General features: G+C 64.8%; 1 protein-coding gene across 2 annotated transcripts in view; it reads right to left on the bottom strand.

The window, feature by feature from the left end:
* Window positions 1-13,473, bottom strand: part of LOC102060842 (mitochondrial import inner membrane translocase subunit TIM16) — a 37,688-nt gene that overhangs the window by 18,068 nt on the left and 6,147 nt on the right. For both annotated transcript variants that reach the window (XM_074552962.1, XM_074552960.1), the window contains exons 7-9: window positions 12,391-12,441; window positions 5,000-5,086; window positions 4,681-4,763 (exon numbers count right to left, since the gene is read on the bottom strand). In XM_074552962.1, coding sequence (XP_074409063.1) covers window positions 4,681-4,763; window positions 5,000-5,086; window positions 12,391-12,441 — 221 coding nt within the window. The remainder of the gene's footprint in view (window positions 1-4,680; window positions 4,764-4,999; window positions 5,087-12,390; window positions 12,442-13,473) is intronic.

A 13,473-nucleotide genomic window follows, 5' to 3' on the forward strand; every position in this document is an offset into this window, starting at 1 on the left:
GGCCCGGGCCGGCCCCCGGCGTGTCCCCGGCCCCAGGAGCCCTCCAGCCCCTCCTGGCCCCTCACTTCCCCCCTCCTTTGCCTCCATGATGGGCCCTTCCCCTAAAGAAGCCGATTTCCCCACTTGTAGGTAGCCAAAAGTTTTTAGGGCACCCCCCGATGCTAAGTGTGTGCTGGGGACCCCTTGGCACTTCAGCTGATCCCATTGCTCTTCCAGCAGCTTCCAGCAGCTCCAGAGTGAGGGAGCTCCAGTGGAGATGCCAGAAGGGCAGAAGCAGAGTTAGGGTTCAGCTTCGGCAGGTGCAGCACCCCTGGGACACCCCGAGCCAAAGATTTTGGGGTGCCAGCTGCACAAGGGGGGCAGCAGGGCTCAGCCTTGGCACAGAGGTGATGGAGACACTGCAGCCAGGACGGGGCTTGGCCCACACCCACATCTGCACCCGGGCAGCCCTGCGGGAGAGCAGCAGTGCCCAAAGCGGGACTGTCCAGCCCCTGTGGCTTCCTGAATCCCAGCACAAAATTCCCCTGGCCACTGCCAGCCCGGTCGCGCGCCAAGAGCCGCTCCAAGAGCGGCACATCGTGCGGCGCTGCTAATTCCTGCGAGCTGAATCAGCGCCGACAAGGATTGCAAAACCCCCTGAAATGGACCCAAAAACAATCTCCCTCTCTCTGTGCGATCCGGCGGGGCCGGTGAGCGACAGCCCCGGGCAGAGCCACCGGCAGGATGGGGGCTCGGCGGGGAGCCACAACGGGAGGAGCCGTGGCTTCACCGGGGCAGATCCTGCCTGCACCCTGACGTGGCAGGGCTGGAGGGGCTCTGGTCTGCCAAAAATCACCCCTGGTCCCAGGCATGGCCCCACAGAAACCAAAGAGAGGTCCCCTGGGTCCCCCAGGTCTGCAGCAGAGCCCCGAGGGGTCATGGCTTGGTGCCAGGGGTCTGGATGCCCAATCTCTGGGGGGAGGACAGGCGTGTGCCCATCGCACAGAGCCCAGTGCTGCCAGGAAGAGCTTTGGAGCTCATCATCTTCTTGCATAGCTGGGGAGGCCAGGAGCACCGTGTGGCCACTGAGGCTGTGGCTCATCTGGGAGTGATTTGGGCGCTGCCATCCCGCCCCAGCGCTGGGCTATTTTTACCCAGTGGAATTACGGGACAGGCCACATGGGCTGGGTGGCTGCCCCACCTTAACCCCTTCATGTGGCTGCCCGTGGGGATGGGTCCCACTGGGGTGACACCTGATGGGGTGGGGTGGCCTCTCCCCTTCCTTGTGTCTGAGGGTGGCAGCCGAGCTGGGGCAGGAAAAACCCCTTTCCCACTGATGGCAAGCACGTGTCAGCCCAGGATCTCTGGGATCTGCAGGGGCATGGGGACAGCATAGGGAACTGTCCTGCTCAGGTTCTTCCTGCTGGGATGGGGTTTTTCAGAGAGCCCCAAAACACCTATCATGACCCAAAATGGCCCAGGAAAGAGCAGTGCAGAGGGTGCCAGGCAGGACAAGAGCAGGTCCCATCCCAGCTGGTGTCTGGGGAGAGGTGGCAGGGTGACAGTGGGAACATGTGCCTCGGTGGGGTTGGGGGCTGGGAGATGCCAGGGCTGCAAGCCTGGCCTCAGGAGCTGGCTCAGCCACAGGCCTTGGCAGAGTGCGAGTGTTAGAGACTGAGCCCCCCTGGCAGTGCCCCCAGCGAACCACCTGGGCCCCTCCATGTCCTGCTCCAGCCTGGGGGAGCCAAACAGCCCCAAATCCCTCCACAAACATCCTGCTGTGCCAACTCCCTGCTACACACAGGTCCCAGCTCTGTCAGACTTTGCACCATGAAGGGTGGTGGGGATCCAGCTGTCCCCATCCCTCAGCCCCACCACCATCCTGCCCTGCAGGGACATGCCCACTGCTGGAACACCCCACAGGCACCTCTGCTGACCCCAGATCTCATCCCTACTGATCCAGCCCCAGCCCTGAGCCGGCCGTGGCACCCCAGCCTCCCTGGGGACATTATCAGGACATTGATGCAAGGAAGGCGCTGTTCTCCTGTCACCACGGTGGTGACAGCTCTGTCCCCGGGCAGTGCTGTGCTGCCTGCCAGGCGTGCAGTGGGGTCTGCTCGGTGACCCCAAGTCAGAGCCGGTAACCCAACCCCGCTGGTGCTGGTTGCAATTTAGGGCAACAATAACCTATTGAGGCCCCTTCCTGGCTCCTGCCCTGCTGCTCCTTGATCTAATTAAAGGGGGCCAGGCGGGGACAGAACCCGAGCTGAAGGAACTGCAGGTACCCAGGGGTGGCACACTGAGGACCAGGATGTGGAGAGGGTCCATGGCCACCCACACCTCTCACCTCCTGTTCCCTCAGGGTCTGGGGATTGGTGGGGTCAGCTCTTAAGCACGGCCCTGACATGCTTTGAAAATTATATTTGTGTGGTCAGAAATATCTCACCTGCTCAGGATTTGGGAAAGAGAACCCCAAAAGGGCACAGGCTGATGTGGAGGTCCATGGGGCCAGTGCCTCCCACTCTCTGCCCTCTTCCAGGGATGCTGGATAGGGCACAACCAGCCTGAAGGGTTTGGGGTTGCTGTGGGCATTGGGGTGAGCACACTGGGGTGTCCCCCACCTTGGGGCACACCGTGGCCCTGCTTTGGGGTGCCATGGGGACGCGCGGTGCCGGCTCGGCGGGCGCGGTGGGGATGCGGTGGGGATGCGGGCTCCTCTTCCTGCCGGCCTGGCGTCAGTAATGAATGGTATGAGTTTCCTGCCCGCCCACTGATTGCTTCCTCTAAGAGCTTCAACGAGCTGCTGCTGCTGCTGCTGCTGCTGCTGCTGCTCCCCACGCCCCGCTCCCGGCCGGCACCGCTGCACTGCCCAGCACATCTCCGTGCCCGCACTGGGCACCACGGCCACGCCGGAGATCCACAGTGTTATAAATGATCTAACATATATCACAACAGCCATCCCCGGGGCTCAGTCCCGGTCCCCCCGCTCCAACCCTGCCCCAAGCACATCTGGTGATCCGGTGACCCCAAGAGCATCCACCCCGTGCCCCTGCCGCGGCTCCGCGGCTCCGCAGTGTCGCGGCCGTGCTGGGGATGGCTCTGCCGGAGGGGGAGTTCGGCCCCCGCCCGGCACCTCCGCCCGGAGCCAGCCCAAATCCCCTCCGCCATTTGTCATCCCCGCCAGATTTACAGGCGGCAGCGCTCGGGGCTGGAAGCGCGGTGGCCTCAAAGCAGCACCTCCCCAGCACCAAGGGGGGGGGTCTCCGCTCGCCCCCGCCGCCCCCAGCCCCTCTCGGCGGGCCCCGCACGCAGCCGCGGGCCGGAGGGCCCCGGAGTGACGCGCAGGCAGCGCCCGCCAGCCGCATTCCTGAGCCGATAAACCCGGCAGCCAAAATAACTGAGCCTGTGCTCAGGGGGCCGAGCACAGCAGCGCCTGCATCCCATTTACCCGGCTGGCTCGGCCCGGCTCGGCGAGGATTCGGGGTAATTCCCGCTGGATTCTCCGCCAAGAGCAATAATGGACCCCAAGGTGTCCCCCTGCAGCAGCCCCAGCCTCCCTGAGAGCGTTCACTGGACACTGGTGTTGGCTTTGCTCACTGAACTGAGCAGGAGAGCCGGAAGCTGCTCCTCTGGCAGCTGGCAGGAGGCTCAGGGACGCTCAGGCTGCCTCTCCACTCCAACCTCACCCCACCGTGCCCGTGCTGGTCCTCTCCTCTCCCCTCCTGTCTGTCCTGGCAGCCCCAGCACTGTCCTGGAGCTGGCACGGGTGTGGAGGATGCAGGCAGGGGCTGTCACAGCACACTCAGCCCCTCACCAGAGCCCTGATCCCCCAGCCTGCCCCAGCATCCAGCCCGTCACAGAGCCAGCTCGGCACACAGAGAAGGTCCCAGGGCTTTGCCTGCAGCCTTGGGAAGAGCTGGTGGCCTCCAGTGCATCCCAACAACTGTGCCCCTAACCCCCATCACCCTGTGGGAGGAAGGCACAGCCTCCTCCTCCTCCTCCTCCCACTTTCTTGCCCACACGGCGAGGCCAGGCCAGCTCTCTGGGCAGCGTGGGAGAGGCCAGGCCGGCTCTAGCTGGAGGGTTTCCAGCCTTGGCAGCGCCCCGCAGACAGACACGGCTCCATCGTGCCGTGACAGGGGGCGCTGACCCTTTACACGGCCAAAGGCTCCTTCTCCACTTCCCGGGGGTGCCCGGTGAGCGGGGCTGGCCACGGCTGGGCGGGCACGGCGGCACAGAGCACGGCAGGAGCGGCACAGAGCACGGCAGGAGCGGCAGCACCGCGGCACAGAGCACGGCAGGAGCGGCACAGAGCACGGCAGGAGCGGGAGGCCAGGGCTGAGCCGCTCCAGCAGCGCCAAAGGGATTCACTCGCCTGCAGCATCTTGCGGTGCTGCCCCAGTGCACAAACCCACCCAGCAGCCACCTCAGACGCTGTCCCCAGCAGCGCCACCACCCACCACGGCACTACAGAGCACCTCTGTGCCCTCGCCAGCGCTGCCTCTGCCTCTCACCTCCCCCAAATGGTGATGGGGACGCAGCTGCACGATCCCCGGCTTTGTCCCCAGCCTTGTGGCCGAGTGCTGCTGGTTCCAAGAGCTCTCTGCCAGCTCCAGCTCCACCACCACACCCCTGATGGGTCCCTGACCACGACATTTGCACTGCTCACCCTCCCAGCCCATGCTGAGTGCCCATCCCTACCCAGGTGAGGTGTCCAGAGCCATGGTGAGCGTCGCCCCGCTGAGCCTCCGCGTGTCCCACAGCTTCACCTCCCGCTCCCGCATCTGCAGGGACACAGACACAGCGTCAGTGGGCACTGGGTGGCTCCACGGTGCCACCAACTTCACCAGTCACCTTCCACCACCCCAGCAAGGCCCAGGGCACCTGGAGAGGGGACTTCCTGCTCTCATGGGGGACAGGCCACCCAAAAAGCACTTGGGGTGCTTTGGCACAGCAGCCACAGGGAGTAGGGCTGGAACACGCCAGAGGTGCCAGGGCCACCTCCTGGCAGGGACTGTACCTGGCTGAACCCCACGGAGATGAGGCAATCGCTGGAGCCCATCCAGAGCAGCCGGGAGTCCTTGTTGTTGTCGTGTCCCAGGACACTCTGCAAGGCACAGGAGACAGAGCTGTCAGAACTGCTGCCAGCCTTGCAGCACGCTGAGGGGACGTGTGCTTCACCAGCCTGAGCACGTGGAGCGAGTGCTGGCCCTGCTGAGAGCTGCCCTGGGGACAGTGCGGTGGGGACAGCCTGCAAGCAGTGACAGCCCTGACTGCCCCCATGCCAGCGTGGTTGCCTTGTGGAGCAGCTGGCCCAGCTCCCAGCAAGGAGCAGAGGGTGGGAGCAGGTAATGTGAGTGTGACAATGGCTCCCATGTCCCCAGGGCTCTCCCCACACCAGATCACCCGGGTGAGGGGGACAGAGTGCTGCGAGGAAGCTGCTCCGTGCCACAGACACAAGAGGAGGCTCTGCCATGGCAATGATGACAGAGGCACTTACTTCCCTGGCTGCATCCCCAGGCTCTTTATCCATGCTGAATCCTGGCTCCTGGAGCTGGGTGCCCCGTGGGTGCCCGGACGCTACTGAAACACGGCAAGCTGAGCCTGGCCACGTTCACCAGAGTGCTCTGATCCCCTGCACCCTGCTTCACCTCTCCCCTGGCTCCCTGTGGGGTGGGACCCCCAGCCTACATCCTGTCCCCATCCTGGTCCTGCTGCAGACAGGAGGGGAAGAGCTTCCACGGGGCTGTCAGCGGGTGTTTCCCGGCTCCCATGTGGTGCCCAGATGGGCCCTGCGGTTCAGGCACCCCAGTGGGAGCTGCAGGCAGCCCTGGCCCGCGGCACAAGCAGCACTCACAGCCCCTCGCTCTCATTGAGCAGAGCCAAGAACTGGCTGCTAACGAGTTTGGAGCTGGCAGGGAAAGTGCAGGGCTCTGCCAGAGCCAAACCTGGCACGGCGCTTCCAGGACCTCTGTGCAGGGCAGGGGCACCAGGCCTGTGGGCAGGAGGGGTGAGGAGGAGCCATGAGCTGTGTCCCCCTTGGTGTGAGCACTGTGACCACCGGCCATGACCGCACTGTGGCCACCAGCCAGGCTCTGCCACCGCAGCAGCCAGAGAGGGGCCATGGAGGGGTCACAGCTCGCTGGAGAAGCTCTGCTGGAGCAGCCTCCGCCCCAGAGAGATGCCACTCTCTGGAGAGAGCCAGGGTGGGAGCAGGGGCGCGGTGCCAAGCCCGTCGTGCCCTGGCTCCGTCACGGCAGCTGCCCTGCCAGCACAAACACGGCTCCCTTGGAGAGGCAGCGCTGGCCCAGCCCAGCCCGGAGCTCCCAGCCGCAGGCCAGGATGTGGGGCAGGAGCTCCGGGCCCCCAGCGCCAGCACGCTGGCATGGACCCAGCAGGGAAAGGACCTGGAGAAGGGAACGTGTCCCAGGATCGCTGCCAAGAGGGATGGAAACTCCAGGAGCTGGGGCCAGCCCGCGCGTCAGCCAGGAGAGCACTTCTGCACCTGAGCCGTGTGGCTCAACATCTGCAGATCCCATACCCGACTGACGGCGCCGGCTCCGCAGCCCTGGGTCCCGCGGGGGCCCCGGAGCCCCTGGCGGTGCTGGCAGTGCCCGGGGCGATGGCAGTGCCCGGGAGCCCCTGGCGGTGCTGGCAGGGTTTGGGAGGGCAGGGTGATGCTCCCAGCCCCCGGCTGCCGGCTGCGGCGCAGGGCCATGTTTTCTGCATTAGTTCCATCCCGGCTGAGCTGTACGTATGGCAGCAAGTATGCGGGAGGCTGGGCTGCTCCGTGCTCAGCCTGTGCAGATGTTGCCAGAGGTGAGCCTGCGGACAGCAGCTCCCCTGGTGCAGAGGGTCCTGGCAGGGACAGGGCGGTGTGGGCTGGCACTGAGGGTGGACACTGGTGTGGCTCAGCCCTGGGGCACCCGTGGGGCTGCTGTGCACCCCTGGGGCTGGCAGAACTGGGCAGAGACCCTGGCAGCTTCCCGGAGTGATGCTGGAACCCCTGGAGCAGGGAACCAGCCACAGCCCAAGGGACGAGTGTCCCTCCTGTGCCTTGTCCCCCTGGCAGGCTGCAAGGAGCCCACCAGCCCTGGGCCAGCACGGGGGGATCCAAGGAAGCCTCCCAGCTCCCTGCCAGTGCCCAGGCAGCCCAGACTCCTCCTGCTCATTGCAGATCCAGCCCTGCCGGTTTTGGGGAGCCTGTGCCCCCTCCTCAGAGCCGGATCGGCTGCATGGGGAGAGTTTCCAGCACCTAACCCTCTCCCAGTCCCAGCCGATCCCTCGTGGGCAGGCTGGGGTGAGGTGCTGGTTTCCGTGGGGGTCCCAGCCCCTCTCCCGGTGCAGCCCGGGGCTGCGGGGGCCCAGGGCTCGGCCGCAGCTGTTGGCAGCGCTGCGCGGGCTCGGGAGCTGGGAACAGCTGCCCGCAGGGAGCGGCCGCTCCGGCTGCCTCCGAGAGCCCCACACAAAGCCAGGGCTGCTCCGGCTCCCAGGCGATCCCTGTTTCCCCGGAGCCGTCACCCTGAGCCGGATGCGGGGCAGGGAGAGCCGGAGGTGGGAGCCCGGGGCAGAGCCCTGGGGCTGGATGGGCGGGAGGTGGCCGGGGGGGTTCAGAGCTCTGCTCTTGGCAGAGCCCCCGTGGCTGGCAGGGCTGGGACAGCTCAGCCCTGCCCGTGGCTAACAGCCCATGGGCATGGCTAACAGCCCACGGACATCTGATCCCCGTGGGAAGCAACCCCAGCAGCGGGATCTGGGATCTGCGTGGGCACAGGAGGCTCCAGTGCCAGGCTGAGCTGCCCCTTTGCCAGGCGGTGCCAGGGCAGGAGGGGTCTCCCCTGGCCAGGGCACTGTGGGGGACTCTGGGGACAGACACCCACCCTACATCCATGCACTTGGGGAAGCTGCTGCTCCTTGCACACCCACGAGGCCGTGGGCAGCAGAGGCACGGCTTCCCCGGAGCTGAAAGGGTTAACCATGCACCGAATCCTCCTCTCCGAACAGGAATGTGAGTGATGTCCTTCCCTTGCCAAATCCCAGTTACTCCAGAGGTAACCAGGAGAGCAGAGCAGCCTCTCCCAGGCCAGCCCCACTCCTGGTCCCTGCCTGGAGCTCAAGGAGCCCAGGAGCTGTCACCTGCCCCAGGGGAGTGCAGGGATCCCACAGAGCCGGGGGGTTGCCCCCGCAGCCATCACACTGCCAGCACAGGCCCTGCCTCTGCCAGGTGTGTGTGACACAGGGCAGGGACCAGGACAGTCCCCTGCCGCCCACGCCACCTCCCCAGTCCCACTGGCCAGGGCAGCATTGCTGTGAGGCCCCCGTGCCCTGGGGAACTGGGCACCACCAGGCTCTGCCTGTCCCCCCACCACCAGCACGGCCCCCCTGCTCCATCCAACCCTCCTGCCCTCGGTGAGGCCGAGGCCACGCCCCAGAGGATGCTGTGGGCACAGCAAGGGCAGAAGGTGGGTGGGCTCCTGGTGGGCACAGACACCACGAGGCTGGGGTGGGGGCAGGAGAGGGGGATTTGCTGGCCAGGGGGGTGGGCAGCTGCAGCAGCCAGCAGAAAGCAGCCAGCCCTCCTGTGCTGCCTCTCCCCTCCTCCTGCAGCCAGCAGCCCCACCAGCCCTGCTGTGACGCCATCAAATCCCAAAACATCTTTGCCCTCTGGAGAGCAGCCTGCCAGGCGTCCCAGGTCAGTCCCAGCTGAGGCTCCTGAAATACCACGAGGAGCCCCAGAAATGGAGATGCCAGCCTGTGTGGGCCTCAGCTGCTGAGGCCATTCCCAGTGGGAGGGACGGGCACCCAGGCCAGGGCGAGCCAGTGCCACCACACACACCCACACCCCTGAGATGCCTCGGGCTCGTTCCAGATCCTCCTCGACTTCCCCATGTCTGCCATTCCAAGCAGCATTCCTGGGAAGGACGGGCTGGGGGAAGCAGAGCAGAGGAAATATAAACAGTCCCGTGCAGCTACGCTGGGGAACAGGAGCATGAGAGCGCCGAGCGTGCGCTGCTATAAATAGGCTGCCCAGAGTCAGGCCAACTTTTTCATAGCTTCCCACGGTCTCCTTGGGAATGTGGGATGCTGTGGACCTTCCCCCAGCCCGGAGGAAGCTGCTGCCGAGGCTGGGAGTCAGGTACCCCCGGGGTGACCCCAGCGTGGGACGCCGTGGTGATGGGGCAGTGGGAGGAAGGCTGGAGTCTCTCTACGTCCTGGTGATGACAAGGGGTCCCCAGCCAGCCCTGGGCTGACAGCTGGATCCTGGGCAGAGGTGACACGTCAGGCTCCTTGGAGTTCTGGTTGCGCGTCAGATCACCCCAAACCTGGGTCTCCACCCTGCCACAGCATCACCGTGCCACCATGGGACCCTCTCCATGGTGTATCTCCCGCTGTGGCACAGCTGATACGGTCCATGGGATGGTGGCCGTGGTTTGGGACGGGGGCTGGAGTCCCTCTTTCCCCCAGAACCTTGAGCAGGGCTGGGACAGCCCCGGCTGTGCTCAGACTGTGAGCCCCGGCTCTGCCCATCACCGAACTCTGCCCCGGCCCAGCCTGCGGGGACAAACCCCGGCGGGGCCAGCCCCCAGGGACACTGTCGCAGCTGTCCCCGGGCGCCCTCAGCCCCGGCCCGCTCATTAGCGCGGCTCATCCCGAGGCGAGCGGGGCGGGCCTGGCCCGGTGCGGGGCCGTTCCCTCGCCCCCGGCCCTGCCCAAACGCCGGCGGAGGAAGTTTCTCGTGAGAACGGAGCCGGCTCCTCTCATCCCACTCAGCGGCTGCCCCCTGCTCCTCACGGACGGCGCCTGTCCCAGGTGCTGGCCAGATGCACACACAGCCCCTCGCAGGGGGCAGCAGGATGTGGCCCATGGGCTCTGTACCCAGGGAAGGGTGGCTGGAGCAGCGGGCAAGCAGAGATGCCACCTTAGTACCCAGGGTGTATCTGAATCACTGCCCCACACTGCTGGTGACCCATCTGAGGCATGAGCTGGGTGGGTATGGGTATGGCTATGGAGCTTCCCTGCTCAGCCTTGTGTCACCTGTCCCACCAAGGTGAGGGACCTTTGGCGGGGTTTGCACGGGGATTGCAGGAGGTGAGGGCAGGATCAGCGACACTGAGCCCCGACAGGGCTGCAGCCACAAGGGAGAGGCTGTGACTCGCTTCCAGGGGGAGGGTCAAGGCGAGGAGAGTGACCACTGCCCTGTGGGAGGGGAGGACAGGGCAGCGTGGCCTTGGGAGGGGATAAGGCAGAGCACAGAACTCACAGAACTCTCTGGAAGGACAGTGGTGCTTGGACCTGCACCCAGCCAGCAGCAGGAGCGTGGCCCCATGGGGTGGCAAGGCAAGACCAAGGGCAGCTCTGGCATCTCCGCTGCCAGTTTAGGGCACTGAGAGCAGCAATAGGGTGTGAGCACAGCCCTGACGCTCACAAAGGGGCTGCAACAAAGGATGGGGATCCAGCAGGATGAAGCCACTGCTCTCCCAAGGGAAATGATGGCCCCGGGTACATACCAGGCACCCCACGGGGTCAGCCAGCCCCCAGCCACGCTGCGTCACACGCGTCTGCCCGCTGCTGGGATAGGCTCAAAATAGCTGCTAAGGGCATAGCTGGGAATGGAGGGTCAGGACCTGGCGGGGACACGGCCACAGGGTGTGGCAGCCTGCCAGTCACCCTCCCTGTCACCCACCCTCGGTCCCCAACCCCATTGTGCCACATCCATGGCACCTGAGAGAGCAGCAGGCATTAGGAGGAGCGACCACTCCTCCCTGAGCTTATTTTAGCTCCTTCTCAATTCTTTTCCCCTGCTCTAAACAAAGGAATGTTTAATGAGGCAGGCTTGGCAAATTAAGAAATCCAGCCGGAGGAGCAGCCTGGGGCTGGCTCTCAGCTCCACACAGGGCTCAGGGTGAGCCGGCAGCAGGACCCTGTGCTGGCTGTGAGGAAACCCAGCCCACGGTGCTGCAGGGCCAGCACAGCTGGGAAACCCATCCTGCAGCAAAAAAACCCAGGCAACTTCAAAGCCAGGAGCCTGCCAGGTGCTGGCACGGCCCCGGCATCACCCGGGGGGAGAAGGAGACTCTCCAACCAACCCAGCCCTCCAGCAATGGGGAAAAAAGAAAAGAACAAAACCCAGGAGCATTATTCTTCTTGGCTAAGCGAGCCCTGCGCAAAGTTCCAGAGGATTTATGGCATTTTAAAGTTTTCCCCTTCAGCAGAGCACTTCTCCAAGACTAAACATCTCTATCCACTGCGAGGCAGCCGGGCAGGGCCGCGGCAGTGAAGGTGAATATTTCTCTTGGCAAACACAGAGTGCCGGCCCCGGGCTGGATCAGACAGCAGAGGAGGGAAGTGAACTGCCTGCTTTGAACAGCCACCATCATTCACACGTTATTTTTAATAGCTCAGCGAGACAGAGTCCACCCTCCCCAGGAGACTTGGCTCGAGCCCATCGCACTCACAGCTCCACCATCAGACAAGCCGACAGGTCTGGCAGGGGGAGAAGGGGGGCCACGAGGGGAGGGGAGCACTGAGGCCAGCAGTGGATAAATTTTGGAGTAGAGAATGGGCTCTTCTAGCCATGCTGAGGCAACTGGAGCGGGACAGGGTTGTGGCTGCCGCTGGAGTGCTGGGAGCACTTTGCCCCGGCTCGTCCGCACGTGTCACCGCTGGGTCTGTGTTTATTTTTTGTGCTGGGGTGTTTATAAGGCTGCCTGAAGGGTCAGGGCATCATTTGTACTGCAGGAAGCACCCAGGGGCCTTTGGGGAGCTCAGCACCTGGGTTATGTGCAGGAGCAGGTGGGAAGTCCTGGTGCAGCCCTGGAGTTCTGGCTCCCTTCCATCACTGTGCCTGGGCACTGTCACCACAGCCATTGGCTCGTGAGCCCACAGGCAGCAGGAGATGCACCAGCAGGAATGACAGAGTCCACTGCAACCCTCTTACCCTGTTCTCCACTGCATCCCTCCCTTCCCAAGGGCTTCCAGCCCCTTCTGCAGCCAGAGCCCCCAAGCCACAGGAAACCTCTAATAAGAGGCTGTTTGAACTTGACGTCAGGGCTTAAATTCTCTCCTTATTTCCTAATCACTGTTATTTGCTGAGTTGTGCAGATCCAGCTGCCCAGCCCTTGCCCTTGGTGGGTCCTCGTGCCCAAGAGCCTTTGGTCCAGCTCCCACAGGGCAGGGAGCCCAGAGCCCTCACACGCACAGGGGGCATGTGCCACTGCACTGGGGGTGCTCCCTGGCCTGGTGGGAGGGCAGGGCCCCCCTGCTGAACCCCACCAGGGTTAAGGGGACAGCCCTATTCCCCATGCCCTCAGCTCCTGGCATCTCCCAGCCAGGGCTGGCATGGCCTGGGGGACCAAAGCTCACCCCCCTGGAGCCTGGGCAGGGCTGCCTGCAGCACATCCAGAGGGGACATACCTGGGAGGCAGCTGGGCCTGCTCGGGGGTCAAAGATCCGCAGTTTCTTGTCCTGGTGAGATAAAAGAAAACAGAGGAGGGTTAAGGACCTTAGGGCCAGTGGGATGTCAGGATGCAAAAGGCAGAAGGCTGGAGAGAGCAGCCCTCCCCTTCCTGCCCATCACTCTCCTGCCTGCAGTGCCTATCCCTATGGATGGCTTGCACTGTGTCCTCCCACATCGTGGGCAGGGGGCACCCCCAGAACCCCAACACACTCAAAACTGCTCCCAGAAAAGGAGGGAGCTTTCCAAGTAGGATCAAGGCTGGAGCCCAACCCTCAGATGCCATCCTGACAGTGCTGCAGGAGAACGATCCCCTTCCTGCCTGGCACCCCTCTGCCAAAGGGGGCACGGCTGGCAGGGCACAGAGGCAGCAAGGGGGTGCCCGGGTGCCAGCCCTGCTGCCAGGGGGCTGTTTGGGGAGCACGCATTGTGCCAGCCACAGTCACAGGGGCAGATCCACACCCCAGCCAGAGCCACAGGGGCAGATCCACACCCCAGCCTGCACGGCTTGGGCTTGCACCCCTTGTGCCCAGCTCTCACGCTTGGCACGGGGCTCCATCCATGCGCTGGGACCCCGGCTCATCCCTGCGGGCCGGGCCGGGCTCCGGGCTGCCCCCGGGGCTCCCCCCGCGAACCCTTCGCTTTCCCTCCCTCCCCAGCTCTGGGGCTGGGGCTGTGCGCTCAGAGCGGCCTGCTGAGCCTCCGGCACGGCCTGGGGGGCTTGTGGCTTGCACACTCCCCTCGCACACTCCCTTTGCACACTCCTTGCACGCCCGCCCCGCCGCCGTTCCCGGCGCGTCCCGCAGCGAGCGGCCGGCGCCATCTAGCGCTGCTCCCGTCCCTCCTCCTCCCCGCGGGCTCGCTGACCCCGCTCCTGCCCCTCTCCACACCCAAACTTCCCGTCCCTCCACGCTCCCCGTGCCTGGAAGTGTTCCAGGCCAGACTGGATGGAGCTCCGAGCACCCCGGGCTAAGGTAAAGTGTCCCTGCCCATGGGTGGAACGAGACGAATTTAAGATCCCTTCCAACCCAAACCATTGTGGG

This window comes from Zonotrichia albicollis, chromosome 16 (assembly GCF_047830755.1).
Source record: "Zonotrichia albicollis isolate bZonAlb1 chromosome 16, bZonAlb1.hap1, whole genome shotgun sequence".
NCBI lineage: Eukaryota > Metazoa > Chordata > Aves > Passeriformes > Passerellidae > Zonotrichia > Zonotrichia albicollis.